The 19,544-nt window shown below is 46.1% G+C and overlaps 1 protein-coding gene across 2 annotated transcripts in view; it reads right to left on the bottom strand.

Annotated features, from left to right (window-relative positions):
- Window positions 1–1,201: 1,201 nt before the first annotated feature.
- ADAM9 (ADAM metallopeptidase domain 9) overlaps window positions 1,202–19,544 on the bottom strand; it is a 68,694-nt gene continuing 50,351 nt past the window's right edge. Inside the window, exons 18-22 of one of the 2 annotated variants that reach the window (XM_053269161.1) lie at window positions 18,723–18,828; window positions 14,529–14,661; window positions 9,914–10,007; window positions 7,147–7,262; window positions 1,202–4,799 (exon numbers count right to left, since the gene is read on the bottom strand). In XM_053269161.1, coding sequence (XP_053125136.1) covers window positions 4,721–4,799; window positions 7,147–7,262; window positions 9,914–10,007; window positions 14,529–14,661; window positions 18,723–18,828 — 528 coding nt within the window. In that variant the 3' untranslated portion in view covers window positions 1,202–4,720. Of the gene's footprint in view, window positions 4,800–7,146; window positions 7,263–9,913; window positions 10,008–14,528; window positions 14,665–18,722; window positions 18,829–19,544 lie in introns of both variants that reach the window. The other variant, XM_053269160.1, reaches the window with a different exon arrangement.

The following is a 19,544-nucleotide window of genomic DNA, read 5'->3' as shown; positions in this document are numbered from 1 at the left end:
AATTGAAAGGCTGTGGCAGAAAAAGACCAAAATAATCCCAGTGGTAATTGGCGCCCTGGGTGCAGTTCCAAAAGACCTTGAAGAGCACCTCAACACCACAGGGGCCAGAGAAATCACCATCAGCCAATTACAAAAAGCAGCTTTACTGGGAACAGCCTATATTCTGCGACAACATCTATAATAATAACAGCAAGAACACTGATAGTAAAACTCAGCCATCCCAGGTCCTTGGGAAGGACTCGATGTCTGGATAAAACAAACCAGTCAATAACACCTGTCTGACTGTGTAAATAAATAAATAAATAAGAAGAAGAAGTTGTAGTCCAACATCTAGGAACCCAAGGTTGATAACCCCTCCTCACCAATTCAGCAGGTTCATATCATACTCCTTTTTTTAAAAATCGTATTTATATACTGCCCCATATAAAATTTCTGGGCATTTTACAATCTAACACACAACAATTAAAACCTTAAATCATATAAAACAAAATAACCACTAAAAAAACCCACCCCTTTAAAACGTTATAAACTAAAAGCCTTGTGGGGCTTGGCGCCTGTTTACCTACAGAACCGCCTCTCCCACCCAGTTACATCCCGTCCTGTTAGATCATCTCAAATGGCCCTTTTGTCGGTCCCTGATTTTCGAGAGGTTTGGAGTTCTAGGACCCGCAAAAGGGCCTTTTCGGTTGCTGCCCCACTTCTTTGAAATTCTCTTCCCCTTCAGATTCGTCTAGCCCCTTCCTTACTGATCTTCAAATCTCTACTAAAGACTTTTCTTTTTCGTCAGTCTTTTGCCCTGTAGTTTACTTTATTTGTTTTCCTTTAGCTACTTTAGTTTTTAACTTAGAATGCAATCTTCAATGTTGGCTTATTTATGTTTTTGTACACTGCCCAGAGTCTTTGGAGTGGGTGGTATATTAAATGTTTCTAATAAATATTTTTTTAAAAAAATTATGTCTATGCCACTATCCAATGCACATGGTACATTAAAAAACAAAAACAAGAGGCTGGGTCCCTGCCCCAAGGAGCTTACATTCCACATACTGACAGAAGGGAAGCAAAAGAGAAAGAGGAGGGAAATGGAGGCAGCATGTAGAAGGAAATAATAATTAAAAGTGTATTTTTAAAACTTATAAGCTGCTTTGAGGACTTGGTGGTGGAAAAGCAGAATATAAAATAAAATAAGTTTCTGGAGACTACAATAGTTCAAGTATTTTATTATTGCAGCTGCAGACATATATTTATATATGAATATATACAAACACTGTTAAAGACTTTTTGGCAAGAAATATGGAGAAATTTACCAAACGAGTGTATGCTGAATAACTACCGCCAAATGGGGAATAGGTCTTAACATAAGAATTGTTTCATTATCTGAAGCTAGAGTAGCAGACACATCTTTATAACAGTTTTGATATCCATTATAATACACTATGCAAGCATAGCACGCCAGGATATCCCACCACCTCTACTAATACCCAACTAGCCCTCCCAGTCTAACAGATTATTTTTTAGCAGATTTTTTTTTTTAAAAGTTTGGCTTAATCCATGGTGCAAAGATTGATGCAAATCAATCCAACAAGATTTAGCCAATGTAAACATCCTGACTGACACACACAAAGCGCGATGCTTAAAATAAATGATGAAAGATATGTATTTCTTCAGCAGGCTGCTAGGGTTTAAAGTGCTCAGAACATTTTCAAGGGGCTTAACATTTTAAAAAGAAAAAAAAAGGATGCTGGTGATCAAGGCTGTGATTTCACATTAAAAGATGCTAACAGCAAGAGGGCAGAATTGGAGAATGTGCCCAATAGCTGCCAATTGTGCATGACCAGAAGATTTATGTGCACATCCACCACCAATAAACAGATACCTAGATATTCGACAGCGCCATCTAATCTGATCGGTTTGCCGTGGGCATCTGAAGGCCACATGGGAAATGCACTGCAAGCAAAAGGGGTGCCAGAAATTTGCATCTCGTTAGCACTATTTGCATAGCATCTTTGTGAGCCGACCAATGCCAAACTTAGTTTTTTGGGGGCACATACAGCATCTCTACAGTGTTCTTATTTGGAAATGGCTATCCTCAAACATAAACAGTCTTGCTCAGCCCTAGACAAGTCTTGATATACAGATACTGAAGTAACAGAAAATCAATTTGAAGGCAAATTCAAGGTGGTTCCTTATGGGGCCAGGGTTTGCCTGTGTGGAGCTGGGGTTGTTGAATCCTCTGCTCATGTTCTATTGTACTGTCCATATTACAAAGATGTTTGGGCTCGATTAATCTTACCATTGCTGTCAAAATACCCAGGGCACTCGGACACTTTCTATTCGCCAATTTCATTGTCTCATAATAATGATGCCATTTCTTTAAATGCTGCAACATATTGTTTTGCTGTCTGCAAGCTACGGCCTGAGTTAGCCGAATTATCGTTATTTTAAGCTTTCTTAACGTTTCGGATGATTGTTTGACATCTATTGCTGTTAATATTGTCTGGTCATTGACTGTATTTTCTAAATAATCGTATCCGATGTATCTGATCCTTGATCGTATTAAATTTTACATACAGAAAATCAACATAGGGTGGATCTGTGCTCCTTTTCGAATGTGTGCTTTTTGCCTCCTCATTTCCAGTTATTCAGCACTCAGGAGCGGAGCCACCATTGGGGGGGGGGGGATGGGACGTGTGGGGGTGAGGGACAAATGCCCCTTGGCCACTGGGGCCTGCTCACCAAGGGCACCCTCTCAGGCACCCAGCTGATGAACGAAGCGCTCGCTGGCTGGGAGTGTGAGGTGTGCTCCCTCACCCATTCTCAGCAGCGAGCACTTCATCCGTTGGGTATTCTTTCAAACTCTCACTCTGAGCAAGGGAGAGAAAGAACACGCAGTCAGTGAACAAAGCACCACCTGGGAAGGGTTGCACACTCCACCCACCCAGGCGCTGGCTATGCCCCCTGTGTCAGCATGCGTCTGATGCCAGCGCCAAGGGGCGTGGGTAGCACAGACCAGCGGTCTGTCCTCAGGCCCCAAAGCTTGCTATGTGCCTATTAGCCCTGGTTGTCATCCCATTTTCAAGCACCCCTCTGCTTTTAACTTACTTGGGTGGGGGGCCTGAAAGCTAGAATGCTTGGGATTCTAGTCGGCTTTAGAAGAGCTGAATATGTGCCACGTGGGCCATTAGCAGCCCACACCCCAGCCTAGACCAAAAACAGAAGTTTCTTGTACCTTTATTTTGTATAAGCATTAGTGGTATATTAGAAGAATTGCTGAACAGCCATTTGTTAATTATCACCTGTTAAGTTAAATTCACCTATCATCCTTGACTATCTACAGTTTAGTGTCAGCCAGCACAGTTAAAATTGTCTTTGTTTTAAAATGTGTTAATCATATGCATACAGACGCACACCGTCTCACACCTCATTAACACTTGTGTGCACACGAATAATACCTTGCATTTTCGAAAAACCACGTTCATTTTTCTTAGAGCTTCAGCTTGTGCCTGTTCATCGTTTGCGCACAAATCGTGAACTCCCTGTCCAGCCAGACCCAGACCATTTGAAGCTTGTTGCCCTTGTTAGTGTGCTGGTCCAACATGATTTGCAATTAATGCCTGCCTCTACCTAACTACAAGTGAAAACAGAAGTAACATTAAAACAGAACTTGTAACAGAACTCCTGGCTGGCTTCCTCGTAGCTTTGCAGTTTGAATAACTGACGTACATACCAGCAAATCGAATGCTGATTCACTGCCAATCTCCCCTCCCACCATACTTCAGGTTTGTTTGTTTGTTTGTTTATTCGATTTCTATACCGCCCTTCCAAAAATGGCTCAGCGCGGTTTACACAGAGAAATAACAAATAGATAAGATGGATCCCTGTCCCCAAAGGGCTCACAATCTAAAAAGAAACATAAGATAGACACCAGCAACAGTCACTGTGCTGGGGGTGGATAGGGCCAGTTCCCCTGCTAAATAAAGAGAATCACCAGGTTAAAAGGTGCCTCTTTGCCAAGTTAGCAGGGATTACCTTTGCCAAGTTAGCAAGTTGCCTTTTATATTTTTTAAGATGCCATATATGCACTTATCCATTCTTCGTCATATTATTTATAATAATAAAAAGGAAGCTATTATTTTTTTAAAAAGTGCAAATATTTGTCTGGAAATGGTGGGGAAAGTTCTTGGCGACACAGACACTATCCAATCAGCACAGTTCACAGTCGGCTTTTTCTGCAGACTTGCAGAACTACTTTTCTTCGTCTTCTTCAGAGCTTAACTCTTTTCAACAAAGTAGATATGGAGGGCATTGCCAAATTGGCTCCAATCCTCTAATAGTGTTATGTCTGCCTTCACTCACTGTTTGATTCTCTACTAATCAGACAAGAAGAAGCAAAGGATGGTTGCGATTAAATCTAACCATAAAAAGGAATAGACACAATTACGCCCAAACAGTCATATTTCATATTGATCCATCCACTTTCCAGTGGTCCAGCTCAACTGTAGTTTGCACAGACAGTTTTTCACAGGCTTGATGGTTTCAGTTCCTGGAGCTTTGGTAGAGGTATTTGCTTGATAAGTTTACATTCCTTGGTTTTGCATTTAAAAAAAAAAAAATTCCTTCCCCTGCACCAAAGGAGAAGGAAGGTTTTCAAGAGCCACTTGATGGAAGACAGACACACCTCTGTTCCAGCAAACAGATCAGCTTGTGACAGAGAAACAGAAAGTTAGACGGGAGGCAACGGTGCAGGTCGAGAAGGGTAGAAGTGTTCCTGAGTGGTAGTTTTCAGCACTGGGGGTGGAGGCCTGCAAAGAAGATGGAGAGTTTAGGGCTGTCATAGGTCAACCTATTAAAGCAAGAGTTTAACCTTGGGTCCCTGCATGCTGTTGGACTACAACTCCTATCATCCCATGCCATTGCAGCTGGGGGCAATGAGAGTTGTAGTCCAACAACATAGCAATAGCAATAGCACTTACATTTATATACCGCTCTATAGCCGGAGCTCTCTAAGCGGTTTACAATGACTTAGCATATCGCCCCCAACATTCTGGGTACTCATTTTACCGACCTCGGAAGGATGGAAGGCTGAGTCAACCTTGAGCCCCTGGTCAGGATCGAACTTGTAACCTTCTGGTTACAGGGCGGCAGTTTTACCACTGCGCCACCAGGGGCTCCCTGGACATAGGGACATAGGAAGCTGCCATATACTGAATCAGACCATTGGTCTATCTAGCTCAGGATTGTCTTCACAGACTGGCAGCGGCTTCTCCAAGGTTGCAGGCAGGAGTCTCTCTCAGCCCTATCTTGGAGATGCTGTCAGGGAGGGAACTTGGGACCTAGATGCTCTTCCCAGAGTGGCTCCATCCCCTGAGAGGAATAGCTTACAGTACTCACACTTCTAGTCTCCCATTCAGATGCAACCAGGGTGGACCCTGATTAGCTAAGGTGACAAGTCACGCTTGCTTCCACAGGACCAGCTCTCCTCTCCTATCTGGGGACTCAAGGAGGCGAGTCTCACAATCAGTGAGACCCGCTTTGGCCGGGTTTGCGGGGAGAGCGGGCTAAGCCCACTCTCCCCGCAGATGAGCAGGGTGGCTGCCCACATGACTGCCGGCTCCATGACGGAGCTGGCAGGGGCTGGGGAGTTCGGGGCCGTGCGGCCACCAGAAGCTCCAGTATGCCCTGCAGAAGTGTGCAGGGCATATTGGAGAGACCCCCAAGCCGGGAGGCTGCTTTTGAGCCGCCTGGTCAGGGGTCTACTCATGAGTAACCGCAGCACGGAGCCACGCCGTGGCTACTCACATTTTTAAAAATCGGGTTTGCGGAGCGCTTGCTCACCCGGTTTAAGGGGAGGGGTCGTTAGGCGGGTTAACCGCCTGGAAGCCACCGGGCTTGCCTGCGAGTCCAGTGGCTCACACGGTTAGGCAAAATCGGGCTAGGCCCTCCAGCCTGATTTCGCCTGATCGTCAGAATCGCATCAAGGCTAAGAATCCCAGATGTAGGGAGCTTCATGCTAAGACTGCATAGTATGTATTTGTGTGTGTGTTATTCCCACTTTTAAATATATGCCACCTTGTGGAATTGTATTTTGAAAGCTGAAATTACATTTTAACGGACATGCACGTATGCACACACACATATGTCTCTGTGTGCATCTTTTATTATTATTTGCCACATTCACAATCCATTCTTCCTCCAAGGAGCTCAGGGCAGCTTATCTTCTTTATATATATTTCTCTAAGGCATACCCATCTCTAATCCCTCATGAGCGTGAGACAGCTTTCGTGAGAGTTCACGGGCAGCTGCCCGGATAGCGATGGGGACGGGGGAGAAAACAGCGATGCCAGCCGGCTGGCAGGAGAAAGCAGCAGGCTGGCCGGCTGGAGGAGGCAGTCACTGATGGGAGTTGGCAGGAGGTGGCAAGTCACATATGTGGGGAGGAAGGCAGAAAAGGGGTTAATTCCACGAATCCACGGGTCGGGGGTGGCCGGAAATGATCTTGGAAGCCATTTCTGGCCATCATTTTGTGGAGAAAAGCCATTCTGTGGCTCGTTTGTTTAAAAAAACCACGTGATTTTTCATGGAATTTCAGGGAGCATGGCAGGGCGCTTTATATGGTTCATATTCATGGTTCTTGGTGCTTTTTTGCAATTTTTAAAAAAGTGTAGGAACCTAACCCCCGTGATCCCGTAGGCTCAATGCTTCATTATCCGCCGTTTCGTTATCGGCGGATAATGTGGTCCACCCGCAAAAACATTCAAAATACAATATGAGGAGAACTGAGAAAAGAAGAACAATCAGAAAGCAGGATTCACCATCTCCCCAGGCCCCGCCAAATGCTTCACGAAATAGCCAGGTCAACAGTACTGAGGATGGGCCTTGACAATGGGGCCAGAAAAGCCTCCTTTGAAAGTGTAGCCCACAATGAATCATATATGTGGGTGGCATTATCTCATCTTATCCTCACAACCCAGTCAAGCAGTTCGGCTGAGTGATGTGGCCCAGGATCACCCAGTGAGTTCAAGATTTGAACTTAGATCTCCTGGGTTCGAGCACAAAACCCAGCCAGTCTGCCGCTTTCCTCCAATGAAGAGAAAGCGGGCTCCCCTCAGAAACAGACTCTGCGTCTTTTTCCATATCGGCATGACTGACCTGGTGGGTATGTGCTGCTGATCCAAGGGCAGTGGAGAAGGAAGCGGAGAAGTTGGGCGATAAGGCTCACAATAAGGTTGCTGATTGGCTGCATAGGATGGCACAGTGAATCGGTTCTGTGAGGAAATCAGTCATCAAACGTTATTTATTTATTTATCTATTTATCTATCATATTTATGCACCGCCTGATGTGTGTACCCTTATGTCGTATACATCAGTTAAAATACAACAAATATAAGAGAGGAGGAAATGATTACAATAATTTTACAAGATTAAACCAGCCATTTAAAATTTGTGAATTAATTAAAAGCCTGAGAAAACAGGTGTGTCTTAAGGATCTTTTTTTAAAACAGCCAGAGATGGTGAAGCTCTTATTTTGACAAGGAATGCATTCCAGAGCCCTGGGGCGGCCACAGAGAAGGCCCAGTCCTGGGTCGCCACCAAACGAGCTGGTGGCAACCGTAACCAGATCTCTCCAGAAGATCGTAACAGGTAGCAGGGTTCATGACAAAGGAGGCACTCTCTTAAATACCCTGGACCCAAGGCGTTAAGAGGCAATAACCAGCACTTTGTATTTTGCTCAGAAGCTTATCAGTAGCCAGTGCAGATCTTTTAAAATCGGTGTGAGATGGTCCCTTCGGGTTATCCCAGAGACCAGTCTGGCTGCCACGTTCTGCACCAATTGTAGTTTCCAGACTGCATATTAATATTATTATTATAGTACATAGTATTAATAATATTGCACTGTTAAAACAGAATTCATCTGAAAGATGGTTACATTCCTGCCTTGGGTTGCTCATGCCCACAAAGCACATCGTAACTCTCTCTCACACCTCCTCACAGCTCACCAGTGAGGCAGCTCACTACTAAGGAGAATTTCCGTTGCCCCTAGCCTCACTCAGGAGTTATGAAATCACCCCGTTTTAGCCGTGTACAGCGGGGCGAAGGGAGAGGAAGTCCCACCCCCACCACGTCAATCAGCAGCACACTCTGCTGCTCACGCTTACAGTGGGTCTTGTCTGAAGAGGGAAGAGCCGGAAGCGTGATGGATCAATCCAATCTTGCAATCATGGAAGTGTCCACCATCACGCTTTCAGTTCTTCCCTCTTCAGACAAACCCCACTGTAAGTGTGAGCGGAGGGTGGTGCGACTGATTGATGCAGCGGGGGCGGGACTTCCTCTTCCTTTTCCCTGCTGTACATGGCTACAGTGAGACAATTTTATAACATCTGAATGACACTACTATCTTCCTTCCCCCCCCTCACATGCACATCACCACATGTGCTGATCATTTATTATTATTTCTTGTTTACACAGTGTTGTTGTTGTTGTTGTTGTTGTTGTTGTTGTTATTAACATGTTATATCCCCACTCTTCCTCCAAGGAGCCCAGAGCGATGTACTACATACTTGAGTTTCTCCTCACAACAACCCTGTGAAGTAGGTTAGGCTGAGAGAGAAGTGACTGGCCCAGAGTCACCCAGCAAGTCTCATGGCTGAACGGGGATTTGAACTCGGGTCTCCCCGTCCTAGTCCAGCACTCTAACCACTACACCACGCTGGCTACACAGTGTGTTCAGCTACACACCTCTGTCATGTTTTTCCCCACAGGCCTTCTCCCCAATAGATCTTATATGTACAACTTACCCCATTTTACCCTCACAGCAAATCTGTGAGGTAGTCAAGCTGAGAGCTATCGACTAGCACAATCCCCTTCCCCTGCCCTAGAGCAGAAGTTCTTAACTTGGGATCTGCCAGTTGCTGCTGAACTACAACACCCAGCATTCCCTGCCACAACAGATGGTTAACCTCACTTTAGGAACCACTGCCCTAGAGTAAAATCATTTCCTGAGCCCAAGTATGGTGGATCACTTAAAACCACTTCATACACAACATTTTGCCTACAGCAGGTGTTCTCAAACTTGGGTGGCCATATCTTGGACTACAATCCCCATCATCCCCAGCCACAATGGAACTCCTGGTCTGCATGGTAAAAACAGTTGTATAGTGGGAGGGATTAAGAAATGGTTATTTTTGCCATATCCTTCAAGGCAACTGCATATTGTAGCCTGCAAACACAGGCAGACAACAAAATTAGGCATCTGTGTGATTTTCACACATAAGGGTATATAATTTCTTTTGCTACATGAACTTGTATATCCATGCAGGAAGAATGTCATTTGTGAAGCTGCCCAATCTGGTGATTTCTTGCTGGCACTGGATTTCTCTGGTGTACACAGATCTCCCTGCCTGTAAAAAAAGAAAACCCCATTCATTTCAACAGAAGGAGAAGCAGAGAGCTATCATTGTGGAAAAGGATGAATCCACAGAACTGCTCCCTTTGTTGAAGAGAAGGAGGAAGTCTGTTGGCATAAGAGATTCCTGTGTATAATTGAAATGTGCCTGCTTAGTGATCTGAATCAGAGCTGGAGGGTGTCAGTCAGCATGAAAGCAAACTAGTTTGATCTACACCGCAGACTTAACATTGTCTCAACAATCATTCCCTCTCCCCCAGGAAACCCCGGGAACTGTTGTTCTGTAAGGGGATGAAGGGATCACCAAAAGAACGTTCTCAGCAACTTTGCCAAACTACAGATCCCAAGAATCTCTGTGAGAAGCTATGTCAGTCCAAGTGGTACGGAACACTATACGTCCGTAGTATAGCTTCAGCTCCCCATTCCTTCTAGTTTGGCTTTCACCTCCCCAACTCTTAAAATACAGCCCTTTAAGATGACAAGTTTACAGAAAAGCTCCCACTTCCAACTTACTATTTGGCTTGATGTCTCCCTTGGGGTGTATGGAATACTCGGTGGATATTCGGTGTGTATGCTCTCTTGCATATGGGATGAACCAAAGCAACATCTAAAATTGTTATACAAAGGGAGAAAGAAAATTCAGAGGGTCACACAATGTTTCACACTATTAGCGGTGTGGCTGGAGGACATATTGGACAGGGTGGTTGTACCCAGGATATAAAACCCACTTGGGACCACAGCATCCCTTGGGACCACAGAGCATCTGCCTTTCATGCAGAAGGCCCCAGGTTCAATACTGGCAGCATCTGGGAAAACGGCTGCCTTGAAACGCTGGAGGGAGGGTCCTGCCAGTCAGTGAAGATAATACTGAGCTAGATAGACCAAGGGTCTGATTCAGTATAATCAGGGGTGTAGCAAGCCCTCCCAGGTGCCAGGGGACAAAATCTGGGCAGGGGGCCCCCCATACTCCAGCACCCCAAGCCCCGCCCCCTGACATCAGATGCAAGGGGCACAGCAACCAACATCTCCCCATCGCTGCTTCCACATCCTGTTGGCCACCTCTGGCGCCACGGTTGCCGCTGCCGCTGCCCCACTGCCCCTTCTTATCTTGGCCCCCCGCGGCGGCAGGCGCTGTGGCTAGCAGGCTTCTCCAGCCGGCCCGCACACCTCTCTGGCCGAACTGCGCGACTGCCCAGTTCAACTATGGACGTCGCATGCCCGTTATGTCACAGGCATGCGACATCCATAGTCGAACTGCGCAGGCATGTAGTTTGGCTGGAGAGGCACACAGGCTGGCCGGAGGTGCTTGACAGCAACAGCGCCCACCTCTGCCACGGGGGGTGGCCTGCCCCGCTCGGCTCAACCCCACCCCCTGGAGGCCAAGATAAGAAGCAGCGGTGGGGCAGAGGCGGCAGCAGGGCAGGGGTGACCCTCTGGGCCCAGGGACATTTGTCCCTGCTTGTCCAATAGACGCTACGCCCCCGGTTCCTATGACACCCAGCTGGCCCTTTCTCAATCTGCGCCTGCAGGCACAATCAGAAATGATGTTGTCCCAATGCACTTTTCAGCACAGTGCTGTGGGAGGAGTTGTTATCTGCTCTTGACTTGTCATTGCTGCCCCGCTTTCTTTTCTTTTCAAACTCGTTTTCATCGTTGTATTTTATTGCGGCTATTAGCGACTCTGGAGGCTTTTAAACAAACAAAAAACCCATCTCCAGAATGCATAATGCAAATCAGACACATTAGCATGAATTGGCTTAGTGCCAAGGGCATTTTATTCGGCTTATCCGTTGTGCTGTTGTGATTTCATGATGTAATAGATACATCCCGAATACATGCATGATGTATTTATTCAGCCACTGCTTGTGCTTTATCCGGGGAGGTCTTTGGGGTTCTAGGCAATCTTTTTATTAGCTGATGCGAGGCCCTATCTCACAAACAAAGAAGGCAACTTTTTCATTTCTGCCATCAAAGCACGTGGCAAGCTGATAAAAATCTGTCTAATTGCACTGAACTATTCTGAATAAATGTTTGTTTAATTTTTTTACACTTATATCCCACTTTTTCCTCCAAGGAGCTCAGAGCGGTGTATATGCTTATTTTTATCCTCACAACAACCCTGTGAAGTAGGTTAGGCTGAGAGACACAGGACTAGCCCAGAGTCACCCAGCTAGTTTCATGGCTGAATGGGGATTTGAACTCAGGTCTTCCTGGTCCTAGTCCAACACTCTAACCACTACACTATGCTACACTTTGCATTTTTGAGTCAAATATCTTTGTTATGGCTATGGCTAAACAAATAAACTGATTGATTGATTGATTGACTGGTTGATTTCAAATTTAAGGGATTCCGAAAATGAAGGGTGTGGAGGTGGGGTTTGCACTGTGTAATAACCCTTTGGCTGTGAAACCTTCTCCAGAAATTCCCAGTTATCCAGAAAGGATTATTGCATAGCAGTAACCTTCCCCATCCATTTTCCTCTCTGGATCATCCCTCGAGGCATGCATCTTCGCAGGGGAAGGGAGAGGGCACAACTGTTGGAAATGCTCTGAGAGAGGCTTAATCATAGAGGCTGACGTATAATCTAGGTCTAATGGAAAAGCTTGCACGGGCTTGTACAATTAACCAGTGGAGTTGAAGGCGAGGTAAGCTAAACAGGGTGCCATTATTCTGTCTCGACAACATCCTAACTAACGCTGCAGACAAAAAGGCTATTCCCACGATCCCTGGAAAGCAGGCTAAGGGAGCTAAGCCAGCTTCCCAGTGATCATGGGAACCACCAGGCGCGCAAGGGAGCCCGGAGCTCCCAAAGTGGCTAGCCTGCCTAATTCCCCCTCCCCTTAAATGAGGTTAACCTCATTTTTTTGCTCTTGTGTTGCTGCGGCACACGGAGACACAGGAGCAGACCCCCAGCTTCCTGGGCTCGGGGGTCTCTCCAAGATGCCCCCTGCATCCGCGCACGGCATCCTGGGGACTTCCGAGGGCCATGTGGCCCCCGATCCCCGCGGCCCCCGCCGGCTCCATGACGGAGCCGGCAGTTGGGTGGGCGGCCGATCCGGCGGCCCCAGGGCTGCTCTTTGATGGTCTGCAGACCCGACAGAAGCTCTTCTCATGGGTCGTAAGAAGAGCGTCAAAGTTGCACTGGTACCCGAAGATCACACCGCTGCACAAAATTGCGGGGATTTTTGAAACTGCACTATTAGGAACATAGGAAGCTGTGTTCTACTGAGTCAGGCCGCTGATCCATCTAGCTCAGTATTGTCTACACTGACTGGCAGCATCTCTCCAAGGTTTCAGGCAGGAATCTCTCCCAGCCCTACCTGGGGAGGTTGTTGGGAAGTGAACCTGGGACCTTCTGCATACAAAGCCGGCGCTCTACCATCAAGTTACAGCCCCATTCCACCAAGGAATATCTTACAGCAGAGAGGACTGCAATGTAGTCGCTCACCCAAATGCAAACCAAGGCAGACCTTGCTTAGCAAAGGGCCTGGGGCTGTGATAGCATCTCTCCTGAAATGATTAAGTTTAACATGGATGGTGGGCTCTTGTCCAGGCAGCTCTCTTTACATGCATAGATTGAACTGGGTGCATACCTGAATACAGGGGCATAGCCATAATTGTGCCCATATTTTAAAAAGGGGATAGAAGTGATCCTGCCAACTATCACCCAATTAGCCTGTTGAGTGTCTTACTTGAGGCATTTACTTGATGCATTTAGATTGTAAGTTGCAAGACTGGATGGAGAATGAAAGTATTTAGGGTGGCAAACAGGCTGGTTTTAGAAGCATGGACCATACCTTAGTATTATGCCATCTGATTGAGAAATATAGTAAGAAACCGAAGTCCTCTTTGTATGTGGCCTATGTAGATTTTAAAGCAGCCTTTGATTCAGTCTCGAGGATAAGCCTCTGGGGAAAACTCAGGGACACTAATATCGAAGAGAAGCCGCTGCCAGTCTGTGTAGACAATACTGAGCTAGACAGACCAACGGTCTGACTCAGCATATGGCAGCTTCCTAGGTCTGTATGATTTAAGTTCCATTTTGGAGACCATAAAAGGGCACCTTGGTGACTATAACCAGGAACCTGCTAGTTCCCTACTATCACTTTCCCAATCAAGCCACCATAGGGTATTTCTCAGAGCAAAATGTGATGCCTTACCACCAGCAGTTCTATCTGGAAAGTTTTTGAAAATTCCTTTGGCCAGTTGGATTTGCCCTTGTGACTCAGGTGAGGTTGAATCTGTCCAACATGTGCTGCTGTTCTGTTCTTTTTATAATGATAGTCGGTGCAGTTTTATTTCTCCCCTGCTATCACACTTTCCTGGCCAAACCGCTGACTTTTACGTCCTTCTTGCAGATAAGAAACCTTTTATCACCTACAATGTTGCCAAATTTTGTGCAGCTGCTGTTAAGATCCACCAACAGCTAACTTCTAGCCCTACTTTCTAGATGAATTCTTTGTATGATTGAATTCTTATCAGAATGTAGTATTATTTGTTTATATGTACATCTGATCAATGATCACAATAAAGCTATTCATTCAAGCTGATATTATATATACATTCATTGGCAGGAAAACCTATCCTGTAAGGCCATATTTTTACAAAGCCTTTAAATGTTATAGTGTCTGAAACATGCAAAATAAGTCAGTAACAGAATCAGAAATGTCTAAATTTATTTATTTATTTTTTATTTACTTACATATTTTTATACCGCCCAAAACTTATGTCTATGATTCCAATGTATTTTGCATGTTTCAGATACTATAATATTTAAAGTTTTTGTAAAAATATGGCCAGTATATGTAAAAATAGTAGGAGATGTTCTCTTGCCAGTGGGTATTTGTAAGAACAACTTCAAATTGCTTATGGCTAAAGGCCTTGAAAAAGTAGTAACGGGTCTGATTCCGTTACCCTTGAAATTGCCTGAATGCCAGTTCCAGGTGGAAAACTAGCTGCCCGCTATAAGAAGTAGGATGTTGGATTATATGGCCCTTAGATCTGATCCAGCGAGCCTCTAGCTGTGTTCTTCTAAACAACACTGTACCCAGAGCCTGTGGTTCCCTTTTGATCAATTTACAAAACAAGAAGTCACAATGCAGGAAAGGAGGGACTGGAAATACTCACGCACGACAGCTGTCTATCAATGGCAACAAGGAATGCACAATTCGATCCCTTACTAGGTAAATGAAGAGCAAAAGCAACAAAAAGGGAAGGATGACGCAAAAGAAGGCCAGCAGCCAATTTTTTGTTGTGTTGTCTTCTGGCGGAAAAAATAAAAAATAAAAATAAAACTTTGTTAGCTACCCCCATAACTAATTGTTCTCTGGGCAGCTCACAACAGAGGCTAAATACATACAATAAAAACACATAACACATTAAATCATAACAGACCAAAAAAAGTAAAAATAAAATACAAAATACAGTACAAAGCAGGATTAATAAATCATTTTAAAATTAGTTAAAATCAGATAAAATCTGAAAAGTCAAATTTAAAACCCAAATTTAAAAAGCCTGGGTGAACAAAAAGGTCAGAAAAAGAAAAAGAAAAGAATCAGGTCTAGCAGCAACCTTGGCGGCATTTCTGCAGGAGGACAGAAGCTCCAGCAAACACCCTTAAAGGAGGAGTGGCAGAGATTGGGTAGTTTGTAGGGATGTGCACAAATCATTTCGGTGGGACGGTGCCTTTAAGCATGGCCTGGCATGCATGGAGGCCCGGTCTGTCATTTGGGAGGCCGGCAGGGGGCTTGGAGGATGTCTCAGCCACTGCCTTGCCACCTATGCCGTGGCTTCTGCTAAAGGTATGGAGGCCTCTTTCACTTGCAGCGCACACACACACACACACACACACACACACACACACACACACTGCCCAACCTTTAGGGAGAATTAGGGAATGCCCCCTTTACTTGTAAAGGGGAATCCTCAAGGAATAAAAATAATGCAAATGCATCCTCTTAGCCAAGAAAAATGGCACAAGTTTTAGAACAGAGACTCTATCGTAAGACTGCAAAGCAACTTTATGGGGAAAGTTTATGACAACCTGCAAATTGTACAAATTCAGGGGAGAGGCCTAGGAGGAGTGGGAGACCATCTTGTGGGGCGGGGGGGGAGACCAGAGCTCCACAAACTTCCCCACATATATGCTCCCTTTCCATGCACAATTAACATCATCGGTCCCTGCTGCATCTTTTTTTTTTTTTTGGTCTTTGTTTATTTTACATTTATATCTCACATGAGTTTCAGGGCTGAGTGGGGATTTGAACCTGGGTCTCCCCAATCCTAGTCCAGCACTCTAACCACTACACCACGCTGGCTTTACGGCTTCATTCCAAAATGATGCTATGACAAGGGGAACACCGTCCAGTAGCCCATCAATCTAACGGAGAGACTCATATTGCACGACAAAGAGGGGGAAATACCAGAGTTGTTCACCAACCTTGTATCGGGTATGGGTCGTTATACTGGGTCTGCTGCGTTTGCTGGTTCTGTTTTGACCATCTTCTATAGCGCAAGACCTTTGGGGGAGGGGTTGCCTTTTTGCCTGAACTGAGTGCAACATGCAGTGCACCATCTGTGCTCAAATGATAAATAAGTCAAGCGGGAACGTTGCAAAAACCACCTGCAAACCAGACCTTGAGCCCGCCTTCACCAGGCCTGAGTCACACCCCTGCAGCTCAGCGGGTGCATCTGGCTTCCAAGAAGCCACTAGCTGAACATGCAAGTCACGGCTTTGGGAGATGGCGGTTCTCTCGGTTTAAAGGGCATCCCAAATGCCGGTGGCCTTCACTGAAAGGACAGCAGCCAAGGAAGAAGTAGAGTATAATAGAAAGGCACGAAGGAACATTAAGAACCCCACTCCACATCAGGTTCACTGGCTGCCTGTTTGTTTCTGGGCCTGAATCAAAGTGCAGGTGTTCACCCCGATTCCCAAATCCAGGTGGCCTAATTTGCATATTATGCAAATTATGCAGAAACTAATTTACATTTTATTTATTATGTGTATACTTTCCCCTCCTACTCTGCCCTCCCATGTGATTGGATCCAGAGTAAAATCCGGGCAATCCGGGCAGCACATTTGAAATCCGTGTAAATCTAGGTGGAATTTAGCAGCCGGGTGGAGGAGCCAAAATCTGGGGGCTACCCTAAATTCCGGGGGACATGGCAATCCTAACCACAAAGGCCTTTATGACCTGGCACCAAGATACCATAAGGGCTGCCTGCTCCCATCATATCCTGCCACTGAGGCCCTGTTCAACTGGCCGCTATTTGGCATGAACAAGGCACGAGGCCTTCTTGCCAGTGGTCCCGCCATTTTGCAAACGTTCTTCCTAGGGAGAACCGAAAGGTCCCCTCACTTGCTGCTTTTAGAACATTTTGATTTGGCCGGGTGTTCTCCTCTTACATTGTATTTTCTTGTTACTTATGTTATGGCTTATGTTGTGGCTGAAGGTTTCTGTTTTATTGCCAGTTGTATTTTCATTTGTTTTGACATGATAACATTTGATTGCAAGTTTGGTTCTTACGGGGGTTTTTTAAAGCCGTTATGAGTTTGGATGAAGAATGGGATTGAAATTTATTACATAAAAAGAACTGCTGACATCCCAGGGCTGCACATGTGCTCCTAACAAAAGCTCATGTGTAGCGCTAGCCAGTAGAGGCTGGGGGAGAGACGAGAGGTAATTTTAAGGGTAAATGCACAGCAGAGAAATGCTTGACTAACAAGCAGAAGGTTGCCGGTTCAATTGCTTTGCAGGCAACAGCTCTCTATGCTTTCCATGCAGAGGGAGGTGTGCTGAATGCCAGTGGCTGGGTAGAAGACGTGCAAGGGTTCTTGTGATAAAAGGATCAGGGTGGCAGGGCTCTCTTCTCCTCCACCCTCAGTTAAAAGCTGGGTACAGAAGCAGAGTAGCCCTGGCTGGAGGGAAATGTTCAGACGATCATTTAAATGTCAGTGGCCCCAGGGGCAGAGCCACCACTGAGCAATAGGATTCAAAGAACCCGGGCCGCCAATGGAAAAGGGCCACCAGTCTGCATGAAGTCACATGCAGAGGGGGCATGGCCTGATCGCCGGAGGGCCCGCCCCAGCCCTCCGGCTGCATTTTCAAGTTACCAGCCAAGGTGTGTTTATTTCCCTGGATGGCCAGCGATGTCTGGCTGGTAACCTGGAAATGGAAGTTATATTTGGTAACTTGGAAATGCAAGTTACAAATGCAGGATGCATTTGTTCACCCAGGCTTTTAATTAGATATTGTTTTGTTTGATTTTTAACAGTTTTAACCTTTTAAATTTTATATTGTTGTACTGTTTGAACCTTTTTATTTGTTGTTTTTATTGCTTTGTTGTAAACCACCCGGAGACTTGCGTTTGAGGCAGTATAAAGGTAAAGTGTGCCGTCAAGTCGATTTCGACTCCTGGAGCCCACAGAGGCCTGTGGTTGGGCAGTATACAAATATGTTAAATACTAAAGGAGACTGGGGGGCTGGGGCGGGTCCTCCAGTGTTATGCTCCCTTTGCACATGATGTCACACGTACAGGCGGTGGGGCCACCCGCGGGGCAGAACACAGGCCACCATTCCACTGGCGACACCACTGAGTGGCCCCGATTGTAAGGGTCATGTGAACCAACCTGGTTTGAAGCTCTCCTTTGCTACATATATGTTGCAGAGAAAACTGCAAAACTAACTGCTACCCTTGCACAGGCAATACTTGCACAAGCAGACCAAGAACCTGCACAACGATGAGCATCTGTGCATCCACGGGAGCTTCGTGGGAGCACACATCTTTGCTGCACTAGCACAGCGTTACTCTGGACGTCTGTCACTCTCTATAAATTTGCAAGTTAGCTTCTTCTAGCTGGGATATGGCTGCCCTTGCAGAAACTTGGCCCAGGACAATGGAAGCTTGGAAAGTTATGAGATTCCCCCATCACCAGTCCAGAAACCAGAAGTTTCCTGAGTAACCAAGGAAAGGCGGGCGGGGGGGGGGGGAAGGGACCACAACCACCATTCACACCCAATTCTCAAGTAGGAATGTGCACAAACCAGTTCGGCACTCATTTTACGGAGCACCAAACCGGTTCGGCAGTCTGGTGTTCGAGTTGTTTCGGAGGTGGGGGTACAGGGCCTTCCTGCCCCTTAAAGCCCCCCACCTTCCCAGGAGTGCACGAACCTGTTCGTGCACATTCCTACTCTCAAGTTCCTCTTCCCAGTGAAAGTGAAGGTTGATGAACAGAGTAAACTGCCACCATTGCTAGCCACTCAAGACCACCAACTGTAGGAAAGCAAGCCCCTTGGCTAGAGTTTCCTCCTGGGTACTTGCCACTGTACGGAGGACCGCTGTCCACGCTGCCGCCGTATCCTTTGGAGTCACAGTATGGAGGAGCCCATCCGGGGTGACAGTGACAGTTCTTATTGCTGTTACACACCTGTTTGGGGGGAGGAAAGTCTTTTTATCCAAATCCACTCCTTGCAATTGATTTATTCATGTATTTATTCAATAGGCCATTGGGAACCCTTGCAGGGGAGACAGAGCAATGGCGGTGCATGAGGAAAGACACCAGCCTGCCTGACCACCGTCCACCGAGCCGTATAAGAATCAAAGTCTCCTGTGCTTAAGCACTACGCTTCTTCTCCCTCTCCCCAATTGCATCTTGACCACTGCATGCTTCCAACTTGCACATGTATTTCTGGCCCTTCTAATCTGTGTTTGCTGCTCTGGAACTTGACCTCTTCCTGTTTTGGACCAGACACTTACTCCTAGCCCTCTTGGAATCAGACAGCCTGGATCCTGTCCCTTACCAAGCCCTGACCTTTCAGGAGCCAGGGTGAGGTTCTGGTCCCAGCCAGGCTGCCTTTTCACCCTCCCCAAAGAAATCCACTTGCGAGCATCATATGTCGCTGCTTCACCGTTCTGATACTTAGAATGTTTATGAACATTCCAAGGCAGCAGAGCAGCTTAAAAATATATATTAGAAAAATACTGGGCCTAGCGGGGAAAGGGCAGTTCTTCTGACCAATGAGCTAGTGGCTAATTGCAATACGAAATAAACACCAATAATGTTGATGTAGGGGGGTGTGCACAGCATGCCTCAGGCCATTGAAGGGTTGCTAAGCCAATGAGGAAGGCCAGTAGGAGGAGAGC

Source organism: Hemicordylus capensis, chromosome 8 (assembly GCF_027244095.1).
Source record: "Hemicordylus capensis ecotype Gifberg chromosome 8, rHemCap1.1.pri, whole genome shotgun sequence".
Taxonomy (NCBI): domain Eukaryota; kingdom Metazoa; phylum Chordata; class Lepidosauria; order Squamata; family Cordylidae; genus Hemicordylus; species Hemicordylus capensis.
The sequence above is the reverse complement of the archived record's forward strand: the minus strand, read 5'-3'. Positions and strand labels throughout refer to the sequence as shown.